General features: G+C 45.0%; 1 protein-coding gene across 2 annotated transcripts in view; it reads right to left on the minus strand.

Moving 5' to 3' along the window:
- LOC134339060 (proto-oncogene tyrosine-protein kinase LCK-like) overlaps positions 1–17,527 on the minus strand; it is a 101,631-nt gene that overhangs the window by 52,995 nt on the left and 31,109 nt on the right. For both annotated transcript variants that reach the window (XM_063035340.1, XM_063035339.1), the window contains exons 2-5: positions 8,848–8,960; positions 3,798–3,867; positions 1,494–1,587; positions 672–770 (exon numbers count right to left, since the gene is read on the minus strand). In XM_063035340.1, coding sequence (XP_062891410.1) covers positions 672–770; positions 1,494–1,587; positions 3,798–3,867; positions 8,848–8,955 — 371 coding nt within the window. In that variant the 5' untranslated portion in view covers positions 8,956–8,960. The remainder of the gene's footprint in view (positions 1–671; positions 771–1,493; positions 1,588–3,797; positions 3,868–8,847; positions 8,961–17,527) is intronic.

Consider the following 17,527-nt stretch of genomic DNA (forward strand, 5'->3'; position numbering starts at 1 on the left):
GTTGCACAGTGATGAAGTGTTTCGAGAGGCTGGAAGTGAAACGTATCAGCTCCTGCCTGAGAGGTGATTTGATGGATTTGCAGAGTATGCCCACAGGAAAATGAATCTCAGAGTTGAATATGGTGACATATAAGTACTTTGATAATAAATTTACTTTGACTTTTGAACTTTGAAATAATAAGAAACAGCTAACTAGTGGGTTGGGCGAGAAGGATACGGGTCGTGAAGACAGAGGTGTGAGAGTCAAGCATTGGGAGATGAAGGCTCTGTGACACTATGTTGAAACTGATACAAAGGGGATGAACTTGTGATAGACAGATGAACCCTTGATAGACAGATGAACCTGTGATAGACAGATGAACTCGTGATAGACAGATGAACCTGTGATAGACAGATGGTAGAGCACCAGAAAGTGAGCCAATGGCCTGGGCAGACAGATTGGTTTTCCAGACAGATGCCTCGCGGGTACTGAGGTCCGTGGGCAAGGCAGCATATCGTGGATGGCTATCTGATCCAGTTTATCATAAACACAAGAGATTCTGCAGATATCTGAAATCTTGAGCAAAACACACAAAATGTTGGAGGAACTCAGCAATCAATCCTCACCAGGGAAATAGATATGGAGAGAGATCACCTTGTTAAATAAAGAGGAAAAGAGAGAGAAGCCTTACGATTCAATCTCCAGCGTGTGTGCTTGCGCCACAAAGTTGTACGGGATATATCCTTCTTCTCCAGTTTCCAGCAACTGGGCTTTCCACCACTCGCCCTCCCTGCAAAATGGTGAGAGCGATGTTAGTTACTCTGCCTCAGATCAGACACATGTCAGAGGTAAGCATGTGGAATGTGCTACCGGGGCAGTGGGAGCGGCAGATTCAGACCATAAGACAGAGGAACAGAATTAGCCGTGTGTGTGTGTGTGTGTGTGTGTGTGTGTGTGTGTGTGAGTGTGTGTGAGTGTGAGTGTGTGAGAGTGTGTGTGTCTGAGTGTGTGTGTGAGTGTGTGTGTGTGTGTGTGAGTGTGTGAGTGTGTGAGAGTCTGTGTGTGTGTGTGTGAGTATGTGTGTGTGTGTTTGTGTGTGTGTGTGAGTGTGTGTGTGTGAGTATGTGTTTGTGTGTATGTGAGTGTGTGTGTGTGTTTGTGTGTGTGAGTATGTGTGTGTGTGTGTGTATGTGTGTGTGTGTGTGTGTGTGTGTGAGTATGTGTGTGTGCCTGTGTGTGTGTGTGAGTATGTGTGTGTGTGAGTGTGTGTGTGTGTGTGTGTGTGGTGTGTGTGTATGTGTGTGTGTGTGGTGTGTGTGTGTTTGTGTGTGTGTGTGTGTGTGTGTTTGTGTACATAGATCTGTTACTTTCACTCCTCTTTTCCTGTTTACACAAACTGTAGAAGTGTTTACAATTTTCTGTTATATTTCTCCTACTTTATTGAAATACTCTGTCTGCACCCTTTGTACCTGGTCTGCTAGCTGCTCTCTCCCCAGTCTCTCCCACCACTCACCGTTGAATCACCTTCATCTGGTCTCCTTTCTTGAATTCCAGGTCATCGTGATGAGTTTTCTCATAATTGTACAAGGCGACAAATATATCATCACCTGAAAAGAATCAGACCATTGGATTTTAACAATCAGTTTGGAGGATGAACAAGGATGTTCATTTATTGCAATGTACCATCCAGGCAAATGTTCGCCATTCTCTGCCGGTCTATGTAGCTAGACAGCACAATCGCGTAACAGTCGGTCTGACACTTTACAGCACCAGCAACCCAGGTTCGATTCCCACCGCTGTCTGTAAGGAGTTTGTACACTCCCCCGTGACCGCGCGAGTTTCCTCCGGGGGCTCCGATTTCCTCTCGCATTCCAAAGGCGTACAGCTGAGGGTTAGTAAGCCGTGTGGGTGCTGGAAGCACGGTGACATTTGCGGACTGCATTGGTCACTGACGTACACAGCACCCTTCACTGGATGCTCTGATCTCTCAAGGTACGAGAGACACATAAAACTCAGCCAATCAGGATTAAAAATGTAAACACGAGGAATTCTGCAGATGCTGGAAATTCAAGCAACACACATCAACTTTGATGATGATGGAACCAGAACGTTGATGTGTGTTGCTTTAATCAGGATTAACCTGGCCTCCAAAGGGAGCTGGAGATGGACTTTAGGAAGAGTATTTTGCAGGTGGTGGGAAGGCGGTGAAGCAATGGGGCTGATAGAATTATCCTACTAGGAGCCTGGCGGACTGGCCTGGAGTAATGTGGACATGGAGAAGATGATGGAATTGTCCTACTAGGAGCCTGGTGGACTGGTCTGGAGTAACGTGGACATGGAGAGGATGTCTCCTCCAGTGGGGAGTCTAGAACCCGAGGGTACAGACTAGGAATATAAGGATGACTCTTTAGAACAGAGGTGAGGAGGAATTTCTTTACCCAGATGATGGTGAATCTGTGGAACTCATTGCCACAGACGGTGGTGGAGGCCAGGTCACTGGGTGTATTTAACGTGGAGGTTGATTAGTCAGGGTGTCAAAGGTTATAGGGAGAAGGCAGGAGGATGGGGTTGAGAGGGATGATAAGTCAGCCATGGAGTTGACTCAATGAGGTGAATGACTTAATTCTGCTCCTATGCCTTCCCGTTGTATAGTGAGTGGCCTGACTCAGCAATTCAACACTCTGATGCATCTCGGCAGTTTCTGAAAGGAACACCAAATATTTCACGCTCTCTGAGAAGCATCAGAAGGGGGTTGATAAAAAGGGGGGATTAGTGAGGAAACTCAGTATAGGGAAATTCAATCTTTGCACCAGCAACAACCAGTGAAGCCAGTAGAATGCTGGACATCTTCACCAAGGAGGATGCCCTGGAAGAAGTGAGTAAGCTGTACAGTGACCAACCAGCTCTGGTCACTGAGAAGCCAGTGATGGGTAAGGCTCAGCTCGTGTATCAAGGACCAGAGTATGGAACTGTTCAACTGGGAAAAGAGACATTTGCGTGGGAGACCCCTTACTATATTCAAGATGGTACAGAACAGGTTTCATCCAGAGTACTATGTTGAATAATGTGTGCTTCGATGATCAAACTTAAATAAAATAACTTAGTGGCGAAACATTCTTCTTCCTAAGGAGTTTAGGATGAGCTTCTTGCTAGAGAGATGAGGGTGAAATCCATAAGACCACAAGACACAGGAGAAGAATTAGACCTTTCAGCCCATTGAGTCTGCTCTGCTGTTCCATCATGGCTGATCCTGGATCCCTCTCAATCACAGAGAGGTTTAAGGAAAGACCAGTTATGGTGATGTGAAGACTTTAGGTCTTTTCAAGGAAGGCGAAGGAAGACGGACAAATTTGTTCTCCCAGATAATTTGTAGTCTTATTGTTTTAATTTACTTATATTGAAACATGTCTTTACAGATTTGAAGTCAGGCCATGTCTACTACATATTCTGTAAATTAAAATACAGAAGTTTCTGTACCTTCTGGAACTGAGGATAATTGGAGTTAAATCTTTATTTCTAAGGTGCAATGGGCAGATATGTAAGGCAGAGGTTGATAGATTCTTGATTGGTCAAGGCATGAAGGGTTATGGAGAAAAGGAAGGAGATTGGGGCTGAGAGGGAAATGGATCAGCATGATGAAATGGTGGAGAAGACTTGATGGGCCAAATGGCCTAATTCAGCTCCTACATCTTATGGTCTAAATATTTCGGAGTTTGAGTGGGAGGAAATTTCTGACATCATACATAAGGTTAATCGTTCACATCCAGATCTCCCATGACTAAGAACAATAACTAGCCTTGTATTGGTGAGAACTTACCCAGAAAGGGTGACGTTGGTGGAGATTGCGGAATATAGGACACCAAAGGATCTCGTATTTCTGGGAAATTCTATAGGATGAATGGAAAACAATGGCAATGTCAGTCTGGTTAAGTTGTCTTCAACCATAAACAAGATGTGATGTTCCACCCTCCAGGTTCGATTTCTCCCGGTGAGAAGAAACATCTTTTCAATCTCCTCGCTTTCCAGCCCTTCTGCTGAGCACCCCCCCCCGCCCTCAGATCTGCCATTCCTGCTGTTTCATGAAGGTATAATCTTCTAGAGCAGGTATCATAGAACAGTACAGCACAGGAACAGGCTCTTCCCTCTGCCTACACAATCCTTCCATTTTCTTCACATCCATGTTCCTACCTAAATATCCCTCAAAAGTCTGTAATGTCTCTTACCTCTACCACCACCCCAGGCACCCGCCACTCTATATGTAAAACACTTGCCCCTCACACCTCCTTTGGAATGATCCCCTCTCACCTTAAATGCATTCCCACTGGTATTAGACATTTCAATGTCGGGAAAATGATATTGTCTGTCTACTCTATCAACGTTCCTCATAATCTTATAAACGTCTATCAGATCTTCCCTCAGCTTCTGCCACTCCAGAGAAAACAACCCAAGTTTATCCAGCCTCTCATTATAGTACATGCCCTCTAGTCCAGGGAGCATCCTGGTAAATCTCCTCTGCACCCTCTCCAAAGCTCAACCTCCTTCCTATAATGAGGCAACTAGAACTGTATGCAATACTCCAGATGTGGCCTAACTGGTGTTTTATAACACTGCAATATAATTTCCTGACTTTTGAACTTAATATCTTGACTAATAAAGCCAAGTAAGCCATATGCCTTCTTAACCACTCTATCAACCCATGTAGTTACTTTCAATGAGATATGAAGTTGGGTTCCAAGATCCCTCTGTGCATCAACACTGTTAAGGGTCTTATCTTCAACCGCGTGCTGTCTCTGGTACTGATTTCATCGCATCTCCATCCCTGAGGCCTGACATGGTCATTTTGTCAGAAACCTCCAAGCAGGTGGCCATGGTAGAACTGACAGTGCCTTGGGAAGACCGGATTGTGGAGGTGTTTGAGCATAAGAAAGCCAAATATCAGGACCTGGTAGAACAGTGCCAAAGTCAGGGGTAGAAGACAGAATGTGAGCCAACAGAAGTGGGATGTAGAGGCTGCTCACTATGCAGACCCTACTCGCTCCTTGGCATTACAGGGGCTGCAAAGAAAAGAGCCATGTGGACTGTTACAGAGGCTGCTGAGCGATCCTCCAGATGGCTATGGATCAAGAGGTGTGACCCATGGACCAGTGCTGCTGGGACACCAGCCACATGGGTGAGAGTGGCTGATGTTTGAAAGATCTGAAACACCCGATGACCCCAGATTACATCACTGATGATATGTCCCAGTGCATCCTGGGATGTATCTTAGTATCTCTTTTACTGCCTACAAGAGGGCAGGCCAATTTTTATCCCAGCTCTGAGCATCAATAACACAGCTCTGCAGGTCACCACTCTCCACGTACACAGTCAAACACTTGAGTAACACTGGTAAAGAGTGTGTCTTTGGTAAACAGAGGTTTAGCTTGAGTAAGTATTGTGCTTTTGGTTCTGGTGAAAAGAAAGTTAAAGGTTAACTGAAGACAGCACAGGTCCAATAGACATAAAGATCAGATGCAGTTGATTATCGCATATCACCGCATATGGGATTATTATTTAGTTCCATTGAATGTTATCAAAGGCAATATTAGATTTTCATTCTCAGTATCAGGTATTTTGGAAAATTGTGAGCAGTTTTAGGCCCCTTATCTACGAAGGGATGTGCTGACACTGGAGAGGGTTCAAAGGAGTTCACGGAAATGATTCCGGGATTGAATGGCTTGTCATATGAAGAGTGTTTGAGGTTCTGAGCCTGTATTCACTCGAATTCAGAAAAATGAAGGATGACCTCATTGAAACCTATCGAATGGTGAGAGGCCTTGATAGAGTGGATGTGGAGAGGATGTTCCCGATGGTGGGGGAGTCTAGGAGCGGAGGACACAGCCTCAGGGTAGAGGGGCATCCTTTTTGAACGGAGATGAGGATGAATTTCTTTAACCAGAGAGTGGTGAATCTGTGGAATTTGTTGCCACAGACAGCTGTGGAGGCCAAGTCTTGATGAATATTTAAAGCAGATGTTGATCAATAATGTAATCATTTACTGGTATTAGTCACAGATTCGTTGGTACAATGGGGACCATTTGAACAGTGGGAGCATTTGGCCTTCTAGATTGAGAAGGAGCTGATGACTTCTTGATGCACATTAAGACATCAATTTTCCTATTTCAGAATTACACTCTTTGTGGAGGCTCATGAACAATTGGAAAAGCCCACCTCTGTCAGATGCAGCAACAACATCGTGCGTCCCCAGACTGGAAATTTTGTTCAATTATTACTGAACTGAATGCAGTAATTGGAGACTCATGTGGGTAACTTCTCCCCCACCCCAAACAGGAGTCAATTGTTGCCCATTTTCTCCAGTCGGCAAGACCAAGGAATTGATTGTGGACTTCAAAAGGGGAAGTCAGGAAAACACACATCAGTCTTCATCAAAGGGAAAGCTTCAAGTTCCTGGATGTCAGCATCTCAGAGGATCTGTCATAAGCCTAATGCTTTGATTCAATCAACTTCGTTAGGAGTTTGTGGAGACTTGGCATGTCACCAAAGACTTGTGCAAACTTCTACAGATGCATTCTGACCGGTTGCATCACCGTCTGGTGTGGAGGCTCCAAAACATAAGACTGCAAGAAGCTGCAGAGGGCTGTAATCTCAGCCAAATCCATCAGAGGTACAACTCACCCACCATCGAGGGTACCTTCACGAGGTGGTGCTTCAAGAAGCTGACATTTATCTTTAAGAACCCTCATCATTTGGGACATGCCCTCTTCTCATTCCTACCATCAGGGAGGAGGTACAGGAGCCTGCAGACCCCTCTTCTCATTACTACCATCAGGGAGGAGGTACAGGAGCCTGCAGACCCCTCTTCTCATTACTACCATCAGGGAGGAGGTACAGGAGCCTGAAGACCCCTCTTCTCATCACTACCATCAGGGAGGAGGTACAGGAGCCTGAAGACCCCTCTTCTCATCACTACCATCAGGGAGGAGGCACAGGAGCCCGAAGACACACACTCAATGTTTCAGGAACAGCTTTTTCCCCTCCGCCATCAGATTTCTGAACAGTCCTTGAACACTAACTCATTGTTCCTTTTCTTTCGGTACTATTTATTTATTTTATAAATTATAATAATTGTATGCTTTTCCTCTGTACTGCTGCCACAAAATAACAAATATCACAGCATATGTCAGTGATAATAAACCTTATTCTGATTTCGATTCCGATTCCGATTCCCATTCTGACTCTGACTCTAATTCTGATTCTGATTCTGACTCTGAATCTGATTCTGATTCTGATTCTGATTCTGATTCTGACTCTTATTCTGATTCTGACTCTTATTCTGATTCTGACTCTGACAAACTGCTTCCACCTACTGACTCCCCAACACATTTTGTTTTCGGTTTCTTATTTTGACATCTCTTTCCCCTTTGATTGCGCTCCGCCCTCACTGGGTCGCTTTGCTGTAGAGTGCTTTCTGATCCTTGCTCCATGCGTTCAGCAGCACATAGAACCTCGATGGGCTGCTGCTGATGCCCTGGGTTCCAGGACCCAGTCACCTGGGGTCTGAGAAGAACGTGTTTTGTGTCTGGAAACTAGGTCCTCATTCTCAGCTCTGAGCATCTCAGCAAGCTGTGAAGACAAGAGTTCCAAATCGATCCATTTCCAGAAAATGACTCACCCAGGCTGCTTCAGGAAGCTGAAGTGTGTCTCTCGAATTCTGTTTAACTTTCCACATGCACAAGATGCTAAACCCAGCTATGTAACTGAACTGGGGCGGGAAGCGGAGAGGGTGGAGCTCACTTGTGAGTCTATAGCTCAAAGTACATTGATTAACGAAAGGAATGTAAACGTCAGTAACTGTTCAGATTGTATTGCTACGATAGACCATTGACTAGTCTCAGACCCCTCACCAAGACCAACTTCAGAATGAGAGTTAGATTTGTGTTCACTGATATATGTTGTGAAATTTGTTGTTTTTTATGGTAGCAGTACAGCGTGAGGCATAAAAATCACTATGAGTTACAACATCACATAAACAGTGAGGGGGTGCTCATGGTTCACTGTCCATTCAGAAATCAGGTGGTGAAGGGGAAGAAGTTGTTTGTAAAACATTGAGTCATGTGTCTTCAGGCTCCTGTCCCTCCTCCCTGATGGTAGTGATGAGAAGAGGGCAAGTCTTGGGCGGAGACCTGGCTACTGAGAGGTGTCATTTGATGCTGGATTGGAACATTGTTTTTTCCTCCCGTTACTGATGTATGGAAACAGCAACACCTTTGAACGGAAATTCCTACAAAAAGTAGAGGATACAGCCCAGTCCATTACAGGTAAAGCCCTCCCAACCACTGAGTGCATCTACATGAAACCCTGTCGCAGGAAAGCATCGTCCATCGTCAGGGACACCCCACCACCCAGAACATGCCATCTTCTCAGGGTGAAGGTACAGGAGCCTCAGGACCCACAGCACCAGGTTCAGGAACAGTTACTACGCCTCAACCATCAGACTCTTGAATCAGAGGGGATAACTTCACTCGACCTCACTCGCCCCATCACTGAACCATTCCCACAACCTATGGCCTCATTTTCACAGGCTCTTCATCTCATGTTCTTGTTATTTATTGATATTTGTGTTTGCATAGTCTGCTACCTTCTGCACCCTGTTGGATGATCTTCCATTGATTCTGTTATGGTTACTGTTCTATAGATTTATTGAGTATGCCACAGGAAAATGAATCTCAGGGTTGTATATGGTGACATATCTGTACTTTGATAATTAGAATTACTATGAAAGTTACTTTAACTACTTTGTCAACCACGTATTTAACTGAAAATAATAATTTATTCTACTTAAACCTGCGTTCACTGACAAAGCGACTCACTTGTTGCAGGTACTGTTTCTGCTCTCGTTCATATTCCATTCGGCACTGCTCACACATGTCCTCGATCCAGTTGTCGTCATCGTAGTCTGTGCTGCAGTTACAGCCCATTGTCACTGGAAAACAAAGAGCATTCACCTTAAACCACAGAGACCAACGTTTGCCTTGGGGTTATGCAGATAGATGCCTCGCTCTGCAGGTGCACACCGAGTGTTCTTTTCATCCACCTCTCGGTGCATCTAAACACAGAGAGTAAATTGAACACTACAGCACAGAAACAGGCCCTTTGGCCCATCTAGTCTGTGCCAAACAATTAATCTCCCCCTCCCATTGACCTGCAGATGAACTATAGACCTCCATACCCCTCCCATCCACGTACCTCTGCAAATTTATCTTAGATGTTGAAATCGAACCTAAATCCACCACCTCCACTGGCAGCTCGTTCCACACTTGCACCACCCACTCAGTGAAGAAGATCTCCCTCAGGTTCCCCTTAAATGCTTCAACTTTCACCCTTAACCCGTGACCCAACCTCAGTGGGCAAAGCCTGCTTGCATTTACCCTGTATCGCTGTGGCACGTGCCCAACTGTGCCAGCTTCCGGGGTTCAGACACTCTGACTCTCTGGAACGAGGCTCGCTGGCACGGCCCTTTCAAAGATTCAGGCCTGCCCTGCTGATTGGCAGCCATGTTTCGGCACCAGGATTTTAATACTTGAAGTGCTCCTGAACTGTGGTTCGCGGTTCAGTGCTCTATCGTCAGTTCAACTTCAGATTCTCATCGAGCATCTAGTTTAGAACCCCGTCTTTGCACCGTGTCTCGATTCTAGTCTCGGACACTCCAGCAGCTGGGTCCTTACCACCCTCGCCAGGTCTCTTGTCACATATCTGTAACCCTCAGAATTTTTATACCTCAAAATAAAAATAATGTACAGACTCCTAACAGTGGGAATTGAACCCTATCAGTGATGACTGGTGCCGTAAAGGACTTGCTCCAAACACCCATTCACGGTTGTTATTTGTTTCCTTCCTTTCCCCAGGCTCGGAGTTCCACCTCACCTGGAACTGAAGACGCCAAGGTTCCAGTCATTACCTGTGGTTCATCATTCACAACAGGTGCCATTTACTCCTGAGGCTGAATATTTTTTATTTTAAGGATTGTTACAGGAGCGTGCTAGGGCGCCCTGCGTGCTGACATAGTTGAATAAGCAAATAACACACACTGTGTGGCCCGTCCATCAACTCACAATCAGGACAAGCAAGCCATACAGTGCCTAGAGTTCTGGTCACCTCATTATAGGAGGGACGTTGAGGCTTTGGAGAGGGTGCAGAAGAGGGTCACCAGGATGCTGCCTGGTCTAGTGGGCATGTGCTATCGTGAGAGGCTGGATAAACTTGGGTTGTTTTCTGTGGAGCGCCAGAGGCTGAGGGGAGATCTGATAGAGGTTTACAGGGTTATGAGAGGCAGAGATAGAGTAGAGAGAGACTGTTTCCCAGGGTTGAAATGTCTAATACCAGAGGGCATGCATTGAAAGTGAGAGGGGTTGGGTTCAAAGGGGATGTGAGGGGTAAGTTTTTCACTCAGGGAGTAGTGGATGTCTGGATTGTGCTGCCTGGTCTGGTGGTAGAGGCAAAGGCATTAGAAGCTTGTAAGAAACGTTTAGATAGACACATGAATGTGAGGAAGATGGTGAGATGGTGGGATATGGATATTGTATGGGTAGGAGGATTGAGTTTCTTTGGGAGGGGGTATGATTTACTTTTTAGCTGACTTAGCACAATATTTTGGGCCCAAGGATCTGTTCCTGTGCTGTACTGTTCTACGTTCAACGTAGAAGAGTGAAAACAATTTTGTTGATAAAAAAAATAGCTATTTTATTCATTTGACATTACACTTTTGGTCAATTAAAGCTGAAACATTTAAGAATAATGAGACTGACATGGGGTTCAACTTGCCCGTAACTTGCAGAGTGTAGATCTGTGATGTTGGTGCAGTGTCGAACTTCCACCCCCAACCCCTGATTCCCAAACTTCTCAGTTGTGATCCGTCTGCACTCCCTTCTCCTCTCAGTCTCACTTCTCCTTCACTTTCCTGTTTAACCAGTCAGGGAATTCATGATTTGAGTGGAGGACAATATGAATTTTAATACATTTTAAAGGATCAATAATTTGGAGAATAAAAGTTTCATTCACAATCACCTTTCATGAGTCAGAACAGTTCCCCTGTTTATACCAACAGTGCCATTTATCCTGTCCACAGTCCAACCCAGAATCTTTCCAGGTATGCAATGCCACTTGATGAATTTTATTGAAATATTTATATTGTTACATCATTGAGACAAGATGAGCATCCGTAAGGCTGGTATTATTTAGAGAAAATTAAGGCTCACTGTTATGCATACACTTTTCCATTGGTGCAGGCATTTCCAGAAAGTTTTAAACTTAAGTTCTTTGATCTCCTTTGATCCGATAGTTTAAAACTGTGACTAAACTTCTCAGTAAAGGACAGTTGGAGTTCCAAGCCGCATTGAGAGGGAAGAAGGGTTGCCATGGTAGCATATGGGTTAGCGCTGCGCTATTACAATTTGGGGGGGGGGTCAGAGTTCAGAGTTCAATTCTGACGTCCTCTGTAAGAATTCTGTCTGTCCTACCCCCTGGAAGCGTGGTTTTTCGCCACTCTCTGGCTAACGAAATTCTGCCTTATCTTTGTTCTAAGTGGACATCCTTCTATCTGAGGGATTCCCAACCTTGTTTCATGCCATGGACCCTTACCACTAACCACGGATCCTCGGCTGAGAACTCCTGCTCTGCTCTGAGGCTGTGACCTCTGGTCCCAGACTCCCCCAACGTTGGACACATCCTCTCCACATCTCGGCCTTTTATTTCACCATTTTAAAAACCGAATCATAAAAAGGTTCAGCAGAGAAAGAAGCTTTTCAGAAGGTGCACAGGCAACCTGAGATAACTTTCGCAACACAAAACCAACTTAGTGACGTGCGATGAACTCAACAACACAAAGGCAGGAGGTTTTTTCCAGCTATTTTGTTCTCGCAACATTAACCAGGAGGTTTGTATACCAAGGACCTGAATTATTGCTGAGAATCCCTACCACCCATCCTGCAATCTCTTTGACCCACTACAATCAGGAAGGAGGTACAGGAGCATCAGGACTAGGACTGTCAGACTGGGTAACAGCTTCTTCCCTCAGACTGTGAGACTAATGAATACCCTGCCACCACCGAGGCCTCGTCACTAGGACAGCAAGCTGTTTACTGTTTACCTGTGCTGTGCACGACATGCCCTTTGAATTATAATTTATTAACATATTGATGGTAAGTAATATTTTGCTTTATGTGCAGTGTATATTATTTTGATATTCGTTTTGTGGATGCACTGTGGTCCAGAGGATTAGTGGCCGGGGGTGTTGATCAGCCTTACTGCTTGAGGAGAGTAACTGTTTTTGGGTCTGCTGGTCCTGGTGTGGATGCTACATAGCCTCCCTCCCTGATGGGAGTGGGACAGACAGTCCATGAGCAGGGTGGGTGGGATCCTTCATGATGTTACTGGCCCTTTTCCAGCACCTTTTCTGTAACTACGTCCCTGACGGTGGTAGGTAGGCTAATGCTGGCGAAGTGTCGGCCAGTTATGACGACCTGTTCTCGAGCCCTCCTAATGAAATCCCAAATATTTTTTTCAAAATGCTCTTCTGGGTGCAAAATCCTCCTCTAATATTTTTAACCTCAGCTTCTCAGAAATACGTTTATTTCAGAGCTAAGTTACTGCCAGCAGTTACCGTTTCCACTATTTCCTGCTGATCCACTTGGGAATGGAATGCCTTTACTGCTTTCCTCGGGATTTGGAAACACTGACAAATATCTGTAACAAAGAAATGGCGTTACACTCTGTCAGAGAGCCAACTAGTGTTCCTAGTTACCAAAGGAAAGTTCTCTTTCCAGCAGTGAAGGGGGAGACCAGGAGAAGTCCAACTTGGTCACTTGGCACCGTTACACACTTGTCCGGTACTCAGTCTCATTCAGTCAGGGAGTAACAGTTGGGTACGTCACCCAGGAGGGTAGGCAGGTGTTTAGTGCAATGTCTGAAATGCCGTATCTCGTACAGTGCAGCACTCCCTCGTCACTGAGTACAAATTCCTCTCTGGATGTAGGGCTCAAGGTTTCATGATGCAGCTTAAACTCCGAATGCTCTGAGCCATGAGAACTCTGTCTACAAAGTGTAGTGGGCTGTCTCTCACATAGCGATGAGTTGGAGTACAGGAAGGGGTTAGAGAGCCTGGTGACGTGGTGTCATGGCAGCAGCATTTCCGTTAATGTCAGCAAAACTAAAGAGCTGATCATTGACTTCAGAGAGGAGGGAGGTCACACGCTCCTGCCTACATCATTGGTGTGGAGGGTGAGATGGAGGAGAGCCCCGAGTTCCTGAGAGTCAACATTGTCAGTATCCTGTCCTGGTCCTACCACAAAGATGTCAAGGCATGAAAACTCACCAGCACTGCCAGCCTAATCAAGGAGCCCACCCACCACAGACAATCTCTCTTCTCCCCTCTGTGGACTCTGTCTACGCTTCTCACTGCCTCGATAAGTAGACAGCATAATCAAACACCCCACCCATCCCAGACATTCTCTCTTCCGGAAGATACAAAAGCCTGAAAGCACGTCCCACCAGGCTCAAGGACAACGTCTACCCCGCAGATATAAGGCTATTGAATGGTTCCCTGGTCTCTTGGCCTCGTACCTACAATGTTATGATCTTACTTAATTTTTACAAGAAAGAATATAATTAGAACAAAAAAAAATGTCCTTGTCTTAACCTCCAAAGTCGTAGCCTACACGAAGTGGTGGGGCGCCAGGGTAGTGTAGTGGTTAGCATAACGCCCGGGGTGTCAGAGTTCAGAGTTCAATTCCAGCACTGGAATTACTCACAAACCCTCACTCATATGCCTTTGGACTGTGGGAGGAAACCGGAGCACCTGGAGGAAACCCATGTGGTCACAGAGAGAACGTACAAACTCCTTGCAGATGGTGGTGGGAATTGAACCTGGATCACAGGAGTTGTAAAGCATTGCACTTACCACTACCCTACGATGAATGCTTTTAGCGCAGTCTACAATAACGCTATGTGATGGCATTGGTATTTACTTCCCATTAGCCATTCCTTCAGGATGAAAGGTGACTTCCTTCCACTCTGGGTCTGTGGCTCTTGAGACTTTTATGGAAACAGAGCCTCCTCCACAGACAGGACAGGATATGGCTCTCATGGCATCTCCGTGCTGGTCCTGTGAAATCCTCTCACCACAACCACTGACCTTCTGTGTGCTTCTGATGCATCAACCTGACCCTTCTTCACTTGGTCCATTTGTGCCGAGGGGTTCCCAGGACTTGGTGAGGATGCCACCTTTCAAGGAAGCTTTCAGAACCTCGTGATTCCATTTTACTGTCTGCCTGGAAATCTCCCACCACAGAACTCGGAACAGTCTCCATTTTGGATGTCTGGTGTCTGGAATGTGCTCAGTTAAGCTGTCTGACGTTCATCATCATCATGATGTGCCGTGTCGTATGACATCATCAATATGCGCCATGTTGTGTGATGTGGTCGATCGTGGTCGTTCCATGACCGTGATTGTTCTTGGCAAATTTTCCTATAGAAGTGGTTTACCATCGCCTTCTTCTGGGCAGTGTCTTTACAAGATGGATAACCCCAGGCATTATCAATACTTTTTAGAGATTGTCTGCCTGGTGTCAGTGGTTGCATAACCAGGACTTGTGATGTGCACCGGCTGCTCATACGACCATTCACCACCTGCTCCCATGGTCACATGACCCTGAATGCCCCGGGGGGGGGGGGAGGCTCTAAGCAGGTGCTACACCTTGCCCGAGGGTGACCAGAAATCGAACAGAGCGCGTTACTCCTCCTTTGGTAGGGACGTACCTCTCCCCATGTGATATTAACTCTCGAAACTCCCCAAGTTTACTGTAAACCCAGGTGGAGCATGCCCATGCCCAGGTGATGTTTGGGTGGGTGTCATGGGTGTCATGGCTGCACAATCACCTTGGCAATTTTCTTTGGTATTTATTGGCTCAGCACAATATTTTGGGCTGAAGGGCCTGTTCCTGTGCTGTACTGTTCTACAACACAGATTGATTTGAGCTATGCTCAGAAAGGAGTGTCGCTGGAAGCTAAAATGGAACTACTGACTCAGAGCTCCAGTGACCTGTGCTCAGTACTGACTTCTGCTGCTGCACAGTCTTCCTGTGATTGCTCAAATTTCTCCGGCTACATCCCCAGTTTTCCTCCACGTCCCCAGGATATCGTTGGTAATTAAATGGTTGTTACATTTTGTAACCCCATAAACTAATCGAAAGAAAAACATGGGAGTGGGAGATACTCGTGTATTTAGTTTTTCTTTCAGTTAGGCACTCACACATGATGTGGTGATGTAATAACGTATGCCATTCACGTACTTTTACATATAACCCATAATGAATTATGTAAACAACAATGAATATTTAATCAAACAATATATTTACAAGATTACTCAAATATTACTGAAATATTAAATACAAAACACTCCTCTCTGTCACATGTCTTGTAAAGACACTGCCCAGAAGAAGGCAATGGAAAGCCACTTCTGTAGAAAAATTTGTCAAGAACTATCATGGTGATGGAAGGTTCTGGGACCTCCTTGGTGGTGATTGTAGGAGTTGACTCTGGGACTGCAGGAAGTGGCTCTGACTCCTCTGGGCACCTTTCTTCTCCAACAATTGACTCTGCTCTCGTCAGGAATTTCTTTGTAATTGTGGATGCATCTACCAAGTGTCCTGAAGTGTTCCTAATGCCACACACACCGATGTGGTGTTGAAAAGCCCCTTCTCAAGGACTGGTCTTGCAGAACACTTAGTCATCCAGGTAACACTGAGTACCTGGGGAGCGTTGAAGCATCTGGTCCAGTGCAGGTGCAGATACTACTCCAAAATAAGCCTATTATAGTGATAAAGCCCTTCATGAGCATTTATGGTGAGAAACACTTTGGACTCTTCTTCCATCTCCATCTGTAGATAGGCCTCTGCTAAGTCCACTTTGCTGGAATGTTTTCCTTCAGAAAGGTTTGCAAGGATGTCCTCTTTTTTGGGCAGAGATCACTGCTCTGCTTTCAGTACTGGGTTGACAGTGACCTTAAAATTATCTCAGATCCTGACAGATCCATTCTTTGTGGCTACTGGAAACACTGGCATTACCCATGGGCTGCACTCAACCTTGAAAGGAATTCCTTCAGCCTCCGGGTGATTGAGCTCACTGGTTACTTTATCATGGATGGTATAAGGAAATGGACAGGTTTTGTAAAACTTGAGAGTGGCATTTTCATTTAACAATATTTTACCCTTGATATGTTTAAGTTTTCTGATGCCATCCTTGAACTGCTGTGGCATCACCCAGTATCTTTCTTAATTTGCTTTCAGTTGACTCTGTTGCTGGGGATGTGACATGCAAATGGCGGATGGATCTCCAATCAAGTTGTAGTTGTTTCAGACAATCTTGGCCCCACAACTCTGGCCTTCCCACTTTTACCACATACACGCCCAATGTAGTTTGTTGGTTGTTGTATTGCACTGTTATGAATGTCATTCCCACAGGAGTTATCTTTTCTCCAGTATAAGTTCATAGTTGGTTATCAGCAGGCTTCAGTTCAGTATCTTTGAAATGTTAATCAAACTCTTTTTGTGGAAGGACTGAAACAGCCAAGCCCATATCGAATTCCATTTTAATTAATTTGCTGTTCACTTCTGGTGTAAATTGCTTGTCTATTGTTAGTTTTCACATTGTTAATCTTTAGGCTGCTCAGTCCTGTGTCACCCTCATCATTATTAGATTTTCCATCAACAGCGTGCAGTTTAGTGCTCTTTTTGAAACTACAACTTGACTTTTTATCTTTTTCTCTTCCCTGTGAGTCCATTTATTTTTGTCTGTCAAACATGCTCTTTGTATCTGTCCTACTTTGTTGCATTTTCTGCAAGTTTCATTAAACCTGCATTGGTCTGATATAAGCGAGCCCCTGTTACGACAGTAACACATTTTCTGTTTAGACATTGCAATTTTGTCGATGCTCACTTCCGTTCCTGACTGCAACTTAATTGGATCTCTGTCTGCTGTTTTCATTAATACAAGGGGTCCTAAACTGCTCACAATACTGCAAGTAAGGCCTCACCAATGCTTTATAACGCCTCAACATTACATCCTTGCTTTAATATTATAGTCCTCTTGAAATGAATGTGAGCATTGCATTTGCCTTCCTCACCGATTCAACCTGCAAATTAATCTTTACAGAATCCTGCACAAGGACTCCCAAATCCCTTTGCACCTCTGATTTATGAATTTTCTCTCCATTTATCAGATAGAATATGCTTTTATTTCCTCTACCAAAATGCATGATTATACACTTTCCAACACAGCATTCCATCTGTCACTTCTTTGCCCATTCTCCTAATCTGTCCAAGTCCTTCTGCAGACTCTTTGCTTCCTCAGTGTTACTTGCACCTCCGCCTATCTTGTACCTCCCTCAAAACTGGCCATAAATCCATCAATTCTGCCATTCAAATCACTGACATACAACGTAAAAAGAAGCAGTCTCAACACTGACTACTGCAGAACGCCATCAGTCTCCGGCAGCCA

The sequence above is a fragment of the Mobula hypostoma genome, chromosome 28 (assembly GCF_963921235.1).
Source record: "Mobula hypostoma chromosome 28, sMobHyp1.1, whole genome shotgun sequence".
NCBI classification, from domain to species: domain Eukaryota; kingdom Metazoa; phylum Chordata; class Chondrichthyes; order Myliobatiformes; family Myliobatidae; genus Mobula; species Mobula hypostoma.